This window comes from Pelmatolapia mariae, linkage group LG17, assembly GCF_036321145.2.
Source record: "Pelmatolapia mariae isolate MD_Pm_ZW linkage group LG17, Pm_UMD_F_2, whole genome shotgun sequence".
In the NCBI taxonomy this organism is placed as follows: Eukaryota; Metazoa; Chordata; class Actinopteri; order Cichliformes; family Cichlidae; genus Pelmatolapia; species Pelmatolapia mariae.
The window spans coordinates 39,912,990-39,931,238 of record NC_086242.1 but is presented as its reverse complement, the minus strand read 5'-3'; the positions used below and the strand labels follow the sequence as shown (position 1 = coordinate 39,931,238).

Below are 18,249 nucleotides of genomic sequence, written 5' to 3'. Positions count from 1 at the left end.
GTGACATTACCAACAAGTTTGATGTGTCACATGGCCCTCTTCCTATTGAAAAAACAAAAGTTGTATCCAAGATGGCCGACTTCTAAATGGCCACCATGGTCACCACCCATCTTGAGGAGTTTGCCCCCTCACATATACTAATGTGCCACAAACAGGACTTTAATATCACCAACCATTCCCATGTTATTACGGTGTATCCATATAAATGGCCCACCCTGTACAAGCCCCAAAATGTATTTTGTAACGTATTCAGAATACGTTACTCAGTGAGAGTAACGTATTCTGAATACTTTGGATTACTTAATATATTATCATGCTTTTTACAACTACATGAATGTACTGTTGCTGTGTGATTTATTACTATTACTGAAGGTTACTCTCCATACCAATACCAAGTAGATGTTTAAATCTTAATATAAATGAGTAACAGTAGGTGGACATTAGGTAAGGCTGCACTTTTTGCAGCGATCTCGTATAGAAAACTATTCCGCGCGTATATAAAACAGGTCCGCGGCTCCGAACCGTAGTAAAGGGACCTCTGGCTAATACGTCGGGTTCGTGTCGGGCTCGTAGCCGAAAACTAGCTTTACTTTGTTGTCTGGGTCAACTTTGCTAGCGAGAGACAGAGAGAGGCGTTGAAAGGCTGCTCCAACCGAACTTATTGTTTCAGAGGAAAACACGAACACAGTGTACAGTCGAGTCTTAATAGCTTACTTACAGCTGGGCTCGTCAGGTTCTCTTCTTGGCTGCAGTGGTTATTATTATATTTACATGCTTCCAGCTCCCGTTTTTGCTCGGTGACAGCTCGTACTTTTCCTTTTTCTCCCTCCCTCGCTCACAGACACATCACGGGTATGGCAGTCCATTCTCCCTGCAGCACGGACTACACTGCCCATCAGGCTACATGCTTTAGGGCTATGCCTGTAACACTCTGCCTGTTGCATTCATATTAAATCATTTTTGTGAATAATTTTTTTAAATATTTCTTCACATCATTATGCGGACTGCAAGTAGGGGTGACATGGGCAGCGAGATTGAGCCACAGGCATTAGAGCCTCTTAATGCGTGTTTTGTTTGGGGCGTGGAAAGCAAAAATAGAGAGAGCATAGCCTAATATATGAAACAGGAAAATGCCGCCGTGTAATCCATTTATTTCAGCAAAGTAACTGTATTCTGAATACCACCTTTTTAAACGGTAACTGTAACGGAATACAGTTACTCATATTTTGTATTTTAAATACGTAACGGCGGTACATGTATTCTGTTACTCCCCAACACTGACTGCCGGGGCCTGGTGCTGTCCAACTCTTCATACTGGAGACCCTTTCTTGAATGTCTCCCACTGTGATGGTTACTGGACCCTGTTCAGGGAGGTTGCTGTGGTCTGTTCTTAGATCCACTAGCCACTGAGCATTGCTGTTATGGGTTGCGTCCTTCTCCCATATGCTCTTCCAGTATTGCTCCGTCTCCAGCCTTGCTGGTGCTTTTCTCATATTGTTCCCCTCCCACTGAGAGTACACCTTGGATGGTTCTGTGGAGAACAGCTGGTTTATTCTCCTGCGTTCGATCTCTCTGGTGCATCCCTTCAAGCAGCTGGCCAAGGCTGTGAGTCTTGGCAGCAGGGGCGATTCTAGGATCAGAGCTTTGGGGGTGCTGAGCACCCAGAGAGCTGCCCAGCCAGGCAAGATAAACTTTACATGTCACAATGAGACTTCTTCCCTGTCTCTGTCAGTCCCTGCATCCTTAAATGTCTCCAGTTGTCCCGAGATCTCTCTGACTGTCTTCTTGGTGCATTTAAACCCCTGTTCCTCCCTGTCCTCATCGTCTGTTGTCTTCATCTCCGCTATCAGTCATCATAATTTTACCCTCTCTGTGCAAGTCTGCAAATTTCTTTATTAAATCATAAGATTCTTAAATTCATCAAGTCTCTCTGTGCCTGGGTCCTCGTCACAAAACATGACATCACTGTTTTGTACATTTTAACACAATTTAATCCCCACATGTGTGAAAGAAAAGCAAAACACTTTTTTTAAAGTCTGTAACAAAACCATCAAATCTGATAAAGGTTATTAAAGTGCTGCTAAAGAAGGATGGATTGGATTAAAAATAATACATATCCTAACCTTAATTACTTTACTGGGGGAAAATGATGAATGATGATCATAGTGAGTAAGAAGTAAACTGAGTGCATTTTTTGGACAGAGATTCACTTTTAATGTGTATGTATAATATAATACAGATATATGAAAATAGACTCCAAAAATAGAGTCCTTGAAATGTACAAATTATTGATGAAAAAAATATAAAAATGGAGGCAACTGTGCCTATGGTACAATGTATGAAAATATCTTTACTGCAGATACTACCATGGCTCTGCAGATTTATTTCTTTTATTTTAACCTGTGTCGCCTCACCTTGAAGTTGGCAAATACTTTTGGTGGTCAACTCTCAAGCAGTTTAATAGTTTCTGTTGTGCCTGTCACTGTTCTCTGTCTGTTTCCTTACCTGGTTCTTCCTGACCTTGTACTTTCTCCTCACGTCCCCCTCTTTCCTCTCTCCCTCTTTGGACCCACAATCATACACAAATAGATTTTATTCAATTAGATGAAAAAATTACATTAATATGAAAAAAAAATATTAAGATCACTAACAAAAAATCCTCTCTCAGTGTACTTTCAACCAAAAGGCAAATAACCAAACCACATGTACATCTAAAAAAAGATATAAATATTGAAACACTGATCCAACATTATTCTTTATTGACGGATCATTTGTTCTTACACTCTTACCTGAATGTGGCTCCTGGGTTTAATATCGGCACATATGACAAAATAAGCAGCTTCTCTCATTCCATTTCAAACAGGACGGTCAAATGTCGCTGATTTTACTACAGAGTAGGACGGATTGTAGGGTAGCAAACATAGTCGGGAAACACTTTTTTAACCCAGCAGGTTACCTGGGTGTAATGTTTTTCAGCTAAAAAGAAACATGGCCTGACTCCTACCTAACTATATAAAGGGTAACTGCAGGTTAAATGCAGCTAATATGTCCTGTTTTAAGCCAGGCACTCCACCTCCGCTCCGCTGCGTCTCAGCCACCATCGCTCTGGCAGACAGGGCGCTAGAGCCAGAGCAGGGGAGAGCTGGAACAAACCATTTTGGGAGGGGGGGGGGGTATCTATACTTTTGTTGTTAAAATGTTACGTCTCAACCAAGGACTGTATGCTTTTTATATTTTTGTGTGTCACACAAACAGCAAATATTGTCAAAATAAAGTGAGAAATCTTTGGGGGTGCTTTGATTCATTTTTGGGGGGGCCGAAGCACCCCCCAAAAATGGGCTAAAATCGCCCCTGCTTGGCAGTTTTATATGTGTGTGTCGCACCATTGATGAAAACTTCTTTATAAGTGACATGAAGGCGAAAACATCAATGAATATGATCATTTCATATTCATTGAAACTCCGAAAACAAGCAGAACCAAAGAGTGACTTTGAAATATTTTTATTTCGTTCTAAGCCGAGCCAAGTTTAACGACTCATCAGACACACAAAACACACAACCTTCAATACACAAATGTTAATATGCATAATAGGAACATAACAATATGAAACATGTAAGTAGGTAGGTTAAGGCAGACATTAGTGCTTTCCAAAATGTGATGATGAGTAGTTGGTGTCAGAACTGTGACAAAGACGTCTTGTTTTTTTATTTCTTCACATGTAAGGCAAAGTCGTGCTTTGGTCTGACAACAGACACAGTAAAGACCACACTCAGGGCAGCCTCTATTATTTCAAAGTCATTCAATTCATTTTACTACATCGGCATTAGTCCCACATGTAGCACATTTAGATGCAAACCACAGACACATGCTTAATATGACCATAACTTCATCTGTGAAAGTACTACTTACTATTAGCTCAAGTCAGCAAACAGGCAGAAGAGAAGCTGCCTTCAAACTACTGAGAACCCAAAAACAGTCTGAGGTACACAGGAGCCTCGTCACAGTAAGCTCTGACTATTAAAATGTCATCAAATAAATATTTAAATAAATAACAGCAAGAAGAGGTAAAGTGATGACTCGTGCTGACAGAAATGAAATATAAACGTTTCTATCACACCAGGTGATGGTCATTGTTCACAGACAGAAAAACAAGTGGCGTGCATTCACTGCGTACACACAAGGAGGTCAAACATGCAATGTTTTCATGTATAAACAACTTTCCACACGTTGGACATATTTTTAGTTCCAAAAGGATCCAGCGGCAGCACCTGGTCATTTCCATTAGCACAGAAGGGATTAATCGACATTTTCTTTGTGGGGAAGAAATCCTGAAACTACCAGACTCTGCACGAGCGGAACCAAACCCAGCTGTCCAATCACAACTAGGCCGAAAGCAATCTGAGGGTGGCAGCACAGCCCTGCACTAGAGTCCGGTCGTCCTGCTTCATGGTGAGAACAACAAGCTCACAAGCTTTGTCTCTGCAGGCTGAGCAAACAGCCGGCACAAGCTGCCCACTGGTCGGTAAACACAACACGTGTTTGTGTTTAAATATTCAAGTAAGAGCAAAATTAAAATGAATGTCAGGAATAGATCTGATCGGTGTATAAAAACGACTGATGACAAAGCTTAAAGAAACTGCTGTCTCTTATTTTCTCTACAGCACAAAGAAGAGAAGCCGAATGTGCTGTGGCTGAGTTTGTACAGGCGACAGGATGCAGACAAAGTTAGACAAAGCTGCGAACCATCACTGACAGACTCTGTTAGGATGCAACAGGATGAATTTAAAAAACATTTTAGGAACATGGAAACTCTTTAATGGGAATCCTGCTCTACAGGTCTGCAGGTAGCTTTGAGCCTCATTGAACCTTTTACCTTGTATATATATCAAATGTTAACATTGCTGCAAACTGGCATCATTGACTTTATAAGCTGAACTGACTACAAGCTAAACCTTGAGTGTCTTTGATGCTAAGATTTTTTAAATTCATGGTGGAGCTGAAGAGAATCACCATCTTTGGGAACATGTTACCAGGCTTTCTTTTCCTACAGACTCTATCATACGTCCTCGATGAATATGCAGACAGGCTTTTGGGAAACATCTGAAGCATTTTTAAAGAATAAATATTTGTAATAATGTCACATTTCTACACAGTCCAGGTTCATTCAGGCCTGTTGCGTCGCCTGAGGCCGGACACGAGCTGCTCCGCTCCAATCTCCTCAGCGTTTGTCTCACGTGAGGCTTCTAAAGAGGGTATGAGCTCCGAGTGTTCCCACCCTCCTTCCTCCTCTTCTTCCTCTCTGTCACATTCCTCCACTGTTTCGTCTCCATCATATTCCTCTGGTCTCACTTCCTTCGTCTCTTCACCTTCTGCTTCATGTTTAATGTCTGAGTGCTCTTCATAAACTCTTGCAGCAGGCTCTGCTTTCTCGCTGGACGGCTGCTTGTCTGAAGTATCACTTGCCCCAAGGGACTCAATCAGGTCGTCCAGATTACGCTCACCATCTGGAAAAAAAGAAACTGATTAAAGAACAACATTTCTTCCTGTGCACATACCAGAGTGCCAGCAATAAGCTTTATGAGTCAGGACTACAAATAACATTGTATGTTCCACTCAAAGATATTTTTGTGACCAGTTCAACACCTCGACTTACTCAAGTTTGCCAAAAATTTACAGCAAAGTTGTAGCAAATTTACTGAACAGTATTTTTTATTTTGCACCTAATGTGTGTGTGATAGGAGGTGCGGCACAGCTAGAGCTTCAAATCTCCGCCCTCTTTACTCTGCGTGTTTAGAGCCCCACATGTTTTCATTACTAACATTATTGAAACACAGCAGAACTGAAGTGAACTTGATGACAGGAGGACCAAAACCTGCAGATATCTTGTTTTTCCTTTTACAGCCAGCAGTGGATTTCAGTGTTACAGCTCTCCGTGCCTTTTCTCAGCAGTGTGCACACAGAGCAACTTCTGCTTCTCACTTCCTGTGAAAGGTGGTGTCAGTCAAAATGCAGCTATAGCAGGGCCGTATTAGTGCGTTCGATTGTGTGGCTGCTGGTTAAATTCATATGCACAACATTCCCAATCCAAGCCGTCCTCTTTGCATTTGACAAGACAAAGACAAACAATTTTACAAGCCAGAAGTGAATTGAGTGCTGTCACTCAGTTTCACTATTTAATTTGTAGTAATAATAATAATGTTACAGGGTCGCGGCACAGAATTCAGTTTCAGGCTAAGAAAGAAAACAAGACGAGATCAGATTCCTAAAAAAAGTATCTGCTATGATGGCATTTTGTTGCTGCGTCTATAAATGTCCATGCTGCGATGATGCAGGGGATGACAGGTCTCCATCGGCGCACACAGCACCGTCAGCTCTGAGCGTAGTATTTCTGCTTCCACACATCACATGTCTGAAGCACTTTGTGATCTTTTATCTATGAAGGTGCTATGTGAATAACATTTTACTGACTTTTATTCAGCCTGCTTTCATTTCTCTACACTTCTGTAAACACACTGATTTCAGAGTGAAACGTGCATTTTTACTCTGCTTGCTCCCTCATTTGGTCCCCAGGTTGCTCGTGGCAGATTGCTGTTCATTAACGAAATAAACTAGTTACATTTGTTTGTTTCTAAATGTGTGAACGAGAGACTGGCCCCACTCTGTAGCTGAGACACGCCTGCCTCTGGCACAGCATAGCTATTCATCGCTGATGAAAGATGATCGCAGACTGACTCCATTTTATGTGTCTCGATGTACCAAAGTGGGTTTGAAGGTCACATAAACTCAGTTTTCATTTTGTGGAAGTAGAAACAATGGACAGGATCCAGAGTACGCTCCACCAACACGTGAGACTGTGGAGCCTTCAACTGGAAACTGCTTGGCTGAAACTGGACACCCAGCTGCCATCCGCAGAGATGATGCATGTAAAGTGTGAGGTTTGTGGTCAAACAGCAGAGTGCACACTATAAGGGCTTACAACTAGATCTCAGGGATGTGGCTAAAAATGGTGCAAGAAAAGGCACACAGGCCAAACTGAATCAGACGTGGTTTCTGATTTTCACGGGTGGAGTGGTGGAATATTTTGGATCACACCTTCAGTTTTAGAAAGAAGAACCTGAGGAGAGAGCGACACTAACCAACCCTGCAGCCCACTCTGCTCTGCCGTCAGGTGTGACTGTGGTTGTCAGCATCAACCACCTGATTTTAAAACACAGCCTGTCTTCAAGCCACACGCAGGATGGAAATCGAACAGTGCTGAATGCTGAGTTACTGCAAACCCAACGTTGACCATAAATGCAAAACAGAGAGAAACGTGTCGGCATCACAGTCCTGACCTGCCACGCTTCAGGCACACACATGCCTCTCCGTTCAAAGGAGACCTAGAATTAGACACTGTACACAACACTGATACACTACGGTGACACACTACACTGATACACTACGGTGACACACTACGGTGCACTGCATCAAGATTTCCTCTCATGGACTGATCTGTGCAGGCGCTGATGTAGAAACATTTCTTTAACCAATCAGTGATTTATTCAGACTTTTGCACCTGAATTTATGGAGTTTGTGAACAAACTTAGAAGTGCCTCTCACCATGCGTACGAACAAATGCATACTATCACTACAATTAGTACTACTGTTGTATTATTATTACTGTAATATCTGCTTTGAGTGAGCCTGTATTTCAGCCACAGCCTCTCTTTTAAAAAGATGTCCTCGCTGCAGCGTGGACCATTTTACAAAGCCTGCCTGTGTCACTTTGCCCACTCACTCTTTCTCCTCTGGTGGGTCAGCTCTGCTTATACAGAGACATGTGGGCGTGTCACGTGCAGACAACAGGCAGGTCTAATTCACTAACATGACACGACCGCAAGAACAAAACAGGCTTTGTTAATGAGAACCATTGTTGTCAACAATCAAACATATCACACTCCTTCAAACATCAATGATGTGCAGTAACAGTGTCAATCAAACACTAATAGAGCGTTCTCCTCATTCGTCAGTAAGAACAATAGAAACTGTTTGTGTTTCTATTTTGCACACAATCTGAAAACAGCTACCACACAGTCTAGAGTCAGGTCTGCAACACCTGACAAATTCACTCTGATCACCACAAAGTGACTGAATTATGCTGCACGGTTAAAAACAAACAACCCACTGGTGGCGTGGAGGGGTGGACAGTCCATTCCTCTCTTCTTCATCAGGTACCGAATGGTCTGCAGCTGAGACATGATCTCATTCTTCTGTTCCTGGGCCACCGACTTCACGCTGGAGGAAGAAAAGAGACGAGACGATTCTCACAGGGTCTGTGATTGTGTCATAACGGCCGTTTTATTACATGAAACTAAAGTCAGGTGATCAGCGTTTGTGGAAATGCCTTTCAGACATGGAAACTCCTAAACAGCATCGCTCAGTGTCTGATGCATGTGTGAAAAGGACAAATCAGCACTCGACACGCACACAGGTGATCAGCTCCACGCCGTCCTGTAGACGGGTTAGAGTCATGTTTGAGAGCTGTGTGGGGAACACCTGGAGAAACCTGACTGGGAACGTCACTCACCAGTTGGTCAGCGGGTCCAGCTGGGTAAGGATGGAATTGAGCATCCTCTCTGTCTGTGCAAGCCTCTGTTCCAGCTCGTTCAACTGGTTCTCTGCATGAAAGCAAACACAAACGCACGCACGCGCGCGCACACACACACACACGATGGGGAAACCATGACTGAAACCAAATAAAACGTGCAAACACAAATCCTGACACACACCTGCCTCCATGGATTTTTTGGCCCCTTTTGCAAACTTGTCCTTTTGGGCTTTGTCGTCTGTAGACCTGATCTGGAACAAGGACAAACACGTGACGGCTCAAACTGTAGATGCTATCTGAGACCTGAGGTGCTGCAGGTGTATGTAGTTACCTTCAAAAACTTGTATGCTGCAAACACTCCCACTCCAATGGCGTAGAGCGGCATCAGCGTGAACACGTAGCCCTTATTGCTGCTCGATTTGTATTTGTCACCCTTCAGCTCTTGCTCCACCCGTTTCTTCATCTGCTGCAAGTTCTCCGGGGACTGGCCGGCGCCGTTCATACTGATGGGCTGACCTCGCGCTGGGCCTGCTGACACAACATCGTGACGGACGTAAGAGACACGCTAAGAAACTGCATTCATGGCACATAAGCACCGTTCCAAATCGTTTGTCTTACAGCAGATAGTGAGGTGAGGGTCAGGGGTGTGTCCCAACAAGCTACAGTAGGGGATTAAGTCACATGTTTAAGTAGTACTGTATGACAGTAGAAGGAGTTTTTATAGTGCAATCATCTGCTGTTAAAGGCCTTTCATGCACCACCCTGCTTTTACAGCCTTTCATAGTTTACTTAGTGTGATAGTTCATCTCTAAACAGCTGCTTTCAGGCTGTTTCCTGACAGGTGACACACAAATGTCAGCATCACATTTTATGGACTGGATTAGAACAGCACACAATCATAATCATGAAGTGTGATTACTGTGTGAAGGAGTCCAATGAGACTGTGTGTGTGTGTGTGTGTGCAAGCTTCAATAATCATATTTGCTAAAGACCTCCTGCAAACAGAAAAGGTCTCCGAGTCATGATGTCATCACCAGCCGACCCCGTCACACACGTCGTGCAGCATCCTCACACTCTGCTTCCACAGGTCCTCTTGGCACCCTCCCATATGTTTTCTCTACACAGTACACAACAAGTGCTCAAATATGCACATAAGGAACACGTGTAGACGATCAATGTCAAACACTGTGTGCGGCAGTACTCTGCAACTAGAGACTGGTGCTGGGAACCATTTGACCACAGATTTTAACTGACCTCAGTCCTAATGCCGCTTAATGGGGGCAACACACATAATCATCATCATCATACTTTAAGCCACATCTAATGTGCTGCTACATCACCACATCCGTCACCTCTTCCTCTACCACGTGGAAGGTTTTTCAGAGCAGGCTCCTCCATTTACACAAAGCTGTATGAACACAATCATAGTCACGTACACGTGAGCTCAGCAGACTGGAGATTTCAAAAAGAAATTAGGGCGGAGCCAGTTGTCATCCACATTAATGCTGGTACAGATTTGTTGTAACAGTGTCCTACGGGAGCACATACGCTCCGATTTCTGTATCCATTTTTAAATCCTTGTAGGATTGCAACCAAATAAGCTAGCACAATCTTTTTTTTGTAGGACACCAGAGGAGTTTAACGTGCGTCTTATGCATTCAGCATTCGCAGTTTCCTTCCACAAATGTCTTTGTAAAGGCCGCATAATACACGGTCCCAACAACAACAACATTATCATTCAGAAACAGCCTCTGCCGATCTGATCAGCTGTTAATAGCACTTCCTACGTTGGAACGTCATCATGTCAGAACGAAACCCGGAAGGGACGTCATTTCACACGGGAAACTTTCCCCTACTGGGCCTTTCAAAGCTTTACTGGCGTTTTTGACAGTTTCTGGGATGCTGAGAACTTACACTGCACTGTTGGAAACAGTTTGTTTTGATGCTGTTTTGTTGCAAATTGTGCACAATAATGTTTATTTTCATTTTTCCTGCAGTTTATCAAATGAAACTATGAAGATGCTCAGAATAAATTTTCTGTGCTTTGAAACTATTTTATGCAGCTTTTTTTGTATTTACAGTTCTGAGGGATCAAACTCTGAAATTTCTCTAACTAGAAATATGTGTAAACAAACAAAAACGATTTTTGGAGTTTATTGCACTTTTTTGCAATTTCCTGTGGACTAAATGTGTACATATTGTTACAATTTGGGATATACTGCTTGTATTGATGTATAGCAACTTGAAAAGTCCAAAAATGGCACTGCAGCATGTAAAAATGTAAAAATGCAAAGCTCTGGCAGACTTGGTTCTATGGTGGGCTTTAAAGGGTGAACCAATGAACCCTACGACACCACACACACCCAGTCCACACAGACTGACCCCAGCCTGATGGTGGAGTTGATCTCAGGACCTTCGTGCTGTGAGGCAACAGTGCTAACCACCACACCACCAAGTTCATCCCATAAAGATGAATGTAAAACCAGTATGGCACACAGGTTTGACCGCTGCTTACACACGGTTTGATGTTAACGCAGCTATAACACGAGCCGAGCTAGCTTATTAATAAATGAATCTATAGGGGACTGCAAACAGATGAAGGCTGGAGTTTTGAGCACAGTGGAGAAGCAGGCAGGTTTGTGGCTGAGCACAGGATCCAGAGTGTGGAGAACTCATTATCCAGGCAAATAAGGAGTGGGCAGAGCAGTCAAACAGGTTTGAGGGCTGTGAGCAGGTGAAGCTGCAGACTGAGGCGGAGCGCTGGATGAGAGACTGCAGGTTCTGGTCAGACGTGGCTGAGATGATGAACTCTACTTTTACAATCATTATTTCAAACGTGTTTCTTACATTTTTGTAGCTAGCTGTGAGGTCAGTATTAAAATGTAGGCAGTCTGTTTCAGTGCTCTCGTTTTTATCTTTAATCCCACACACTATCCAAAATTTCTTTTTTTAACTCTTCATCATGGTCGTCTTCTTTCACAATGATATGTTTTACATCTGTTAGCTGTTGTGTTACTTGTTATACCCTTTGTTTATTAGGCTTCTGTCCTATTTTAACTATAACATTAACTGTAATGACAAAGATTCAATGAAAATGAACTGAGCTTTATCAAGAAGAAGATGTATGTGCCATTACTGCTGTTGTGGTAGTTCTAGTGTTAAAGTAGCTGCTTTTTTCCTAAGTTGCCATTGGAGGCTTTGACCTGCCAGGGTGTGTCTTGTTGTTCAGGCTGTATTACCCTTAATTGATAGTGGGTGAACTGGTAATTCTAAATGAATGTGAGTGGGAATGGTTGTATGTGTCTGTGTGTTAGCCCTGCGATGGACTGGCGACCCGTCCAGGCCGTACCCTGCCTCTCTCCGTGTGGTAGCTGGGAGTTGACACTTTATGTTACACGTTATCACTTGTATGTAAACAAAAGTTATCAGTTACGAAGACAGCCCTGCATCAAAGACCTTGCTTTAGTAGCTAGGAGACTGTTGCAGTCGCCCACAGGTTACATGGAAGATGCCAACTTGTCTGCAAACTCTTGCTAACGACCAACGAGCAGATGTAAATTTAGAAAAAGAGCGACACAAACCAGAAATGGGGAACCTTGGATTTCAAAGTAAAAGCTGAGGCCAACACATTTTAAAAGGTGGAACTTTTACTCTGAAGGTAAATGGTCTCTACTTGTTACACTTTTCACCGCTGCTAGCCAACTTTGCAGTCGCCATGTTCCCCCTTCACCAACCTGCCAGCGATCAAAGCAATCCTAACTGGGTTTCTGAGACAGCTCTATATGCTTCTTTGCAACCAATGTCACTTTCTCACTGCCACCAAACATTCACCAGCTGGTGGAGGAATGCACATTTTTACCCACTGACTGGTGGGCTCTGGGTCTAGGTGACAGGCCTTCTTCACCTGAGCCTCCAGCATGACACGTTCACACAGTGCACTGACATTATGTGGTTAGCAGTTACATGACTGCAAAACCTGTAACTCTTTTGTCCTCCTCCTACAAATGAGGGCTTTAGCCATTTTTCAGCATGATGTAGCTGGATTTCTCAGGACACACTTTTTGCCCCATTCTGATGTTTCGAGTGAACGTTAACTAAAGTTCTGCAATATTGTAGAAACACATAAATGATGATGAGTAACTGCATGAATACGCAGGTGTGCGGCTAATAAAGGTGCATGTGTATTTTGGGATGGAAGGACATCATTCATTAATAGCCTCCACATCACGGCGTCACGGATGAAGGATGTCACAGACATAAATACACAAACTCACATGTGTGTACAGATCTCCACCAATCACACATCAGATGCACCACTGTCATTTCATTAGGAATAATGTGTGTAAACTGAACCGACCGAGGGTGGATCTGATCACACTTAAACATAAATAAATATATAAATAATGTATAAACACACAGAGAATGTGTAATCACCGAGACATTTCTCCGGAAAATTTAATACACTCGCTTTTTAACCTCGCGATAACTAGTACAACGTGAACCCCCAAAGCAAATGCGGCAATCAAGCCAAATCTCGCGATAACTAGTGCAAAGTGAATCTCAGAGTGCCCATGAACCAGTTGTATGTTCCTACCTTTTCTGCTGTGACGAGCGTCCAGTTTGGCGTCCTTCGCCGCGGTCCCGCTGCCAAAGCCGTACAACCGCGGCAGCACGACAAACATGAAGAGCACGCCCGTGAAAGCCAGAGCGACTTGTTGTGATGTTGACAAAACCATCTTCCCGTGAAGCCGCGGAAGGAAGGAGCAGTGTAGCAAGCAACTAACGCTGCTAAGTGCTAAGAGAGACGCGAAACAGTAACCTCACACAGTCAGGTCAACGTGAAAACTCTCGGTAACGTACATGAGTCCAAAACTCAGCCCGCTGCTCGCTGCAAAACAAGCCTCCCGGAAGGCGACGTTTTCTTCTTCTTTTTCCTGGTTTGGGTGGAGGCTGAAGAATGCACCGTAGTGCATTACTGCCCCCTACAGGAAGACAGATGAATCGCAAACGTGAACAATGTCTCTTGTCTTAATTCAGACATTAAATGAAGCGATATTAAGAGCCATGGTAGTGACAGAGTAATACTTGGCCGAGGTGTTGTATTTTCTTTTTGTAGTAGACTTGTTTTTATTTTGTATTTAGTTTGTGTATTTTTAATTCGGGGTGGGTTACGTTGCGCAGTATCTTAGCTCTTCCTAGGACTGCGCTCTTCTGGACAGAGCTCTGTTCCTGGGATCTGCTGGAGCCACTCGCCTAGTTTGGGAGTCATCGCACCGAGTGCTCCGATTACCACGGGGACCACTGTTACCTTCACCCTCCACATCTTCTCCAGCTCTTCTCTGAGCCCTTGATATTTCTCCAGCTTCTCGTGTTCCTTCTTCCTGATGTTGCTGTCATTGGGAACCGCTACATCGATCACTACAACCGTCTTCTTCTGTTTGTCCACCACCACTATGTCCGGTTGGTTAGCCACCACCATTTTGTCCGTCTGTATCTGGAAGTCCCACAGGATCTTAGCTCGGTCATTCTCCACCACCCTAGGGGGCGTCTCCCATTTAGACCTCGGGACTTCCCGGTCATATTCAGCACAGATGTTTCTGTATACTATGCAGGCTTATATACAGTTTATGTTATAGTTATGGCTTCCTTCCGCTTAGAGTACAGGTGCTGGAATTGGGGTGAAACCCTCCATGCATGGTCAGGAGCTTCCTTGTCTTGATGTCAGTGGCTTCTATCTCCTCCTTTGGCCAGCTTATTATCCCAGCAGGCTACCTGATCACGGGCAGGGCATAGCCTGGATCTTGTTCTCAACGTTCAGCTGACTCCTCAGGACTTGCCTGAACCTTTGCAGGTACTTGGTGGTTGCAGCTTTCTTAGCGGCCTCTTCATGGTTGCCATGTTCCTGTGGAATCCCCGGGTACTTGTAACTGTCCTCTATGTCTGCAATGTTGCCTTCTGGTAGTTCGATCCCCTCAGTTCTGACTACCTTCCCTCTCTTTGTTATTATCCGACTGCACCTCTCCAGTCTGAATGACATTGCAATGACGAAAAAGAATCAGTTTAGAAGGAAACATATCTGGGAAATCATTTTATTTGTCGAACATAATAAGAACATGCTGACCTTCTGCTGAGTTCATGTTTTCTCCAGAAAAAAAAAAATTCTTTTTCAGTTTGAAAGAAGTTTCTGTTGCTATTGGTCGGTTTTTCCTGGGTCCCATCACTACTGCAAAATTCTTTACATTAGTGACAAAAGAGACGATACATTTTCCCACAACCCTTTACTTTGTACAGTAAAATACTGTAAAAACATTTGACAGCATCTTATGATACAAATCCTCATAAAGTACTGTTAAATTTACTAAAACTCTTTACACTGAAGCCTCTTCAGGGAGTTTTTAGGACTTCCTGATAATAATGAACGACAGTCGTCCAGCCTGGAAGTAATAAATGCATGAACTAGTTTTTCAGCGTCACTCTGAGACAGGATATTTCTAACTTTAGAGATGTTGCACAAATCACAACTAAGCTGTTACAACACTGAAAGTAGCCTCTCATAGAGCGCACGTCTCACATTCTCGTGGTTTCTGAGCTGTAATAACAAAGGATCAGTCGTCTCTACCTACATCTCTATCTACATTGCTGCTGACATTTTTATGTTGTTTTCAACCAGTGAAACACATTTCAGCTATACTTGTGTCTTTGAACACACTCGACTTAAAAACCAGTGTAAGGACAGATAAATACATCATGACATAATGCATTTTTCTTGTCATGAAGTGTGAGGCAAGTTTATGTTTATATATAAGATTATTTAAGACCACTCGTTTGTTTGTTTGTTTGTTTGTTTGTTTGTTTGTTTGTTTGTTTGTTTGTTTGTTTGTTTGTTTGTTTGGCATGTCAGAATCAGAATCAGAAAGACTTTATTTATCCCCAAGGGGCAATTAAGATACAACAGAGCAGCATGACATTGAAGATAAGGACAGGGCATAAACAGGCAGTAAGAGTGAGATAATAAATGCACAGAATATACAGTATATACACAGTTTTAACATTAAAGTGACCGAATAGATGAATAAATAACTGTAAGTGACTAAAAGTGAATAAAGTGTCGGCAGTATAAAAGAGCAGCTGACGGGCTGGTCGACCGCACGAGCAGCGACCTGGAACCGGATCTCAGCAGCACTTTGTCTTGTAACTTGCTAATAAAGATTGAAACAAGAAGGTAATAATATGAAAATAACCAAGTAATAACCTGCAAACACAATGTAAGCTCTGTAATATTACACTGAAATGTATGCAACTGCTAACAATATGATGAGCTGCTAATGTTAAAGTAGTAACAAGTGTACATTAGAATTTTAATGTATAGATTTCAAAGTGGTAATAACCTCATAACAATAAGGTAATACTGTTTGATACTATAATAATAATAGGCTAGTATTATTGTAATGCACAGATGGACTCTGTGGGTTGGGATACACCATCATTTGTGCTGTGATAATCAAAGCTGTGCATTATTATGGAAATCTGAAGCAGATCGATGACACAAACAGGTACCTTTGTCAGGCTTCAGTTTGATTGCATCAAAGAAACAATCCACAGTGCAGCAGTCTGCACGGCTTCTAACAGACAACGGAAACAAGCACAGAGTCTTTTATAGATTGTGTATGTGCATCAACCCTGTCCCTCTCACGGAAAGATGTGACTGATTAAAGCAACAGAGCGATGATGCATTTTTTAAATGCACGGATAACCCAGAGCGTTATGCACCTGCCATCGTCACAGAACTAAAACAGAACCTGTACACAGGTAACGTGTGCTGTCAATGATATTTGTATTCACAGATTATACTGAGCCAAAACATGATGCTATGGATCCTCCATTCAGACAGGACAACCTAACACAGAGAAGGCCAGGATCTTCCAATCACAGCATAAGCAGTGTGTGTTATTAGAACAAAACACGAAACTGAAAACAAATTCAAGTTTAAAGCATACAACAAATAAATAATCTTTGCAGTATTTTAATAAGCTATGTGAAAGAAAAAAGTTTAAAGAGTTTTAAAAAGTTTTTAATTATTTGCTTGTTTTCCAAAGTAAAACCACAGAGTGAAGATATTTCACTACATGAAAACACTAAAGTAAATTAACACACTGACAGTCTGAGAGCTTCAATGCAAGTGAACAAGGCCACAGCCTGTTGGTGTTTCAATGAGTGTGTGGATGATTATAAAGGGTTATGGGTCTATTAGGCCATTCACCTCTGAATACAATGTGTTTTAAAAACCCTGCAACAGACGACATTTGTTTTAGTCTCATGATGTGCATACCTCGTATTTCTGTGAGATATGATACAAGTAGCATTGCCATTAATATTGCATCTTACTCAATTATTACTAAAAACTGATGACTTGTGTGATCATTGTAAAGACTGATTCAGATTCAGAAGACTTTATTGATCCCCGAGGGGCAATTGAGAGACTGACCTTGCCGACCGTACATACAATACACAAACATGACATTGGGGAGACAGGTCAGGCTGGGTAGCTGGCCGCACGAGCAGCGACCAGGAACCGAACAATGGAAAATACAAAACAAAACTCTACAAAACTCTTAATACACCATAGAAACACATGACAAGCAACAGGTGAGAGACAGCCCGTGTAGACAGCGCACCCGGGCGTGCAGCATATGCGCTGGTCTCCTTGATCCACTGTCTGCATCGGGAGGGAATAAGCATCGAAGGCATTTGGAAGGGGAGGGGGGATGAGTGTATATCTCCATGTGTGTGTGTGTGTCCAGAGTTCAGCTGAGACAGTGTCCTTCGCCCTGCCAGGCTAAGTAAACAGTCTTCCAGCCAACCCAGGTGGCCTCGCGTAGGATGGGAAGAAAATGTCTAAACACCGTCTGTTATCAGGGTGTTTTTGTTCAGCTCCAGCCTTGAGACCACAGCTGGCGCCGAAGGGATAGCTGCATGAAGTGATGGTGGTTTTTACTTTAGTGCGAACAACTCATGTGAATTTGAAAGCTGCTCTAGCAGTCCCACACTGGTCTCTCAATCTCCTGTTGGAGAGCCACGAGCTTCTCCATTATGTTAACAGTCTTGCGCTCAAAGAGAACTCACGACCGCCGTGAACTTCTCCAAGGTGTGATCCAATTTTCGCTCAGCGGTCTTATTCTGAGTATTCACGGCAGCCGTAAGCTTCTCCAAGATCTTATCCGTGCTGCGTTCAATGAGCCCATTTTGAGAACTCACGCCTTGTCCCATCCCTTCAATCACAGCGAGCAGCCTTGTGAGGTTTTGAACAGCCGATTCAGCTTTCTTTAATCTTCGATAAGCCAGGGCCAAGCCAGCTCCGATCAGCAAGAACTCTGTTATCATGATGTGTTTGTCTTCTCCACAACAACAATCCACAGACAAAATACACAGTGTGAGAAAGTTTAGGGAACATCGTTTCCTCTCACTGGAGTTAATAATAATAATAATAATAATAATAATAATAATAATATTTATCAGGAAAGGTTTTTAAATAGAACTGTGCATTCATCAAGATCTGGTCTGTGATGTTTACTTAATTGTTCTATATTTACTAAAATAAACAGAACAAAAACCTTGTTAGAGTTTTTCTTAATAATGTTGTAAAGAATCGCGCACCTCTGAA

The 18,249-nt window shown here is 42.7% G+C and overlaps 1 protein-coding gene across 2 annotated transcripts; it reads right to left on the bottom strand.

The window, feature by feature from the left end:
- Nucleotides 1-3,485: 3,485 nt before the first annotated feature.
- ccdc107 (coiled-coil domain containing 107) lies at nt 3,486-13,524 on the bottom strand. Of its 2 annotated transcripts, none has more exons than XM_063460379.1 (6): nt 13,183-13,524; nt 8,920-9,119; nt 8,770-8,839; nt 8,568-8,658; nt 8,166-8,275; nt 3,486-5,505 (listed from the first exon to the last, which is right to left on the bottom strand). In XM_063460379.1, exons 1-6 carry the CDS (start codon nt 13,322-13,324, stop codon nt 5,162-5,164), a joined length of 957 nt encoding a protein of 318 aa, XP_063316449.1. In that variant the 5' UTR covers nt 13,325-13,524; the 3' UTR covers nt 3,486-5,161. The 2 variants fall into 2 exon arrangements, with proteins under 2 accessions (XP_063316449.1, XP_063316450.1); XM_063460380.1 differs by having other exon boundaries at nt 8,920-9,116.
- Nucleotides 13,525-18,249: the final 4,725 nt, after the last annotated feature.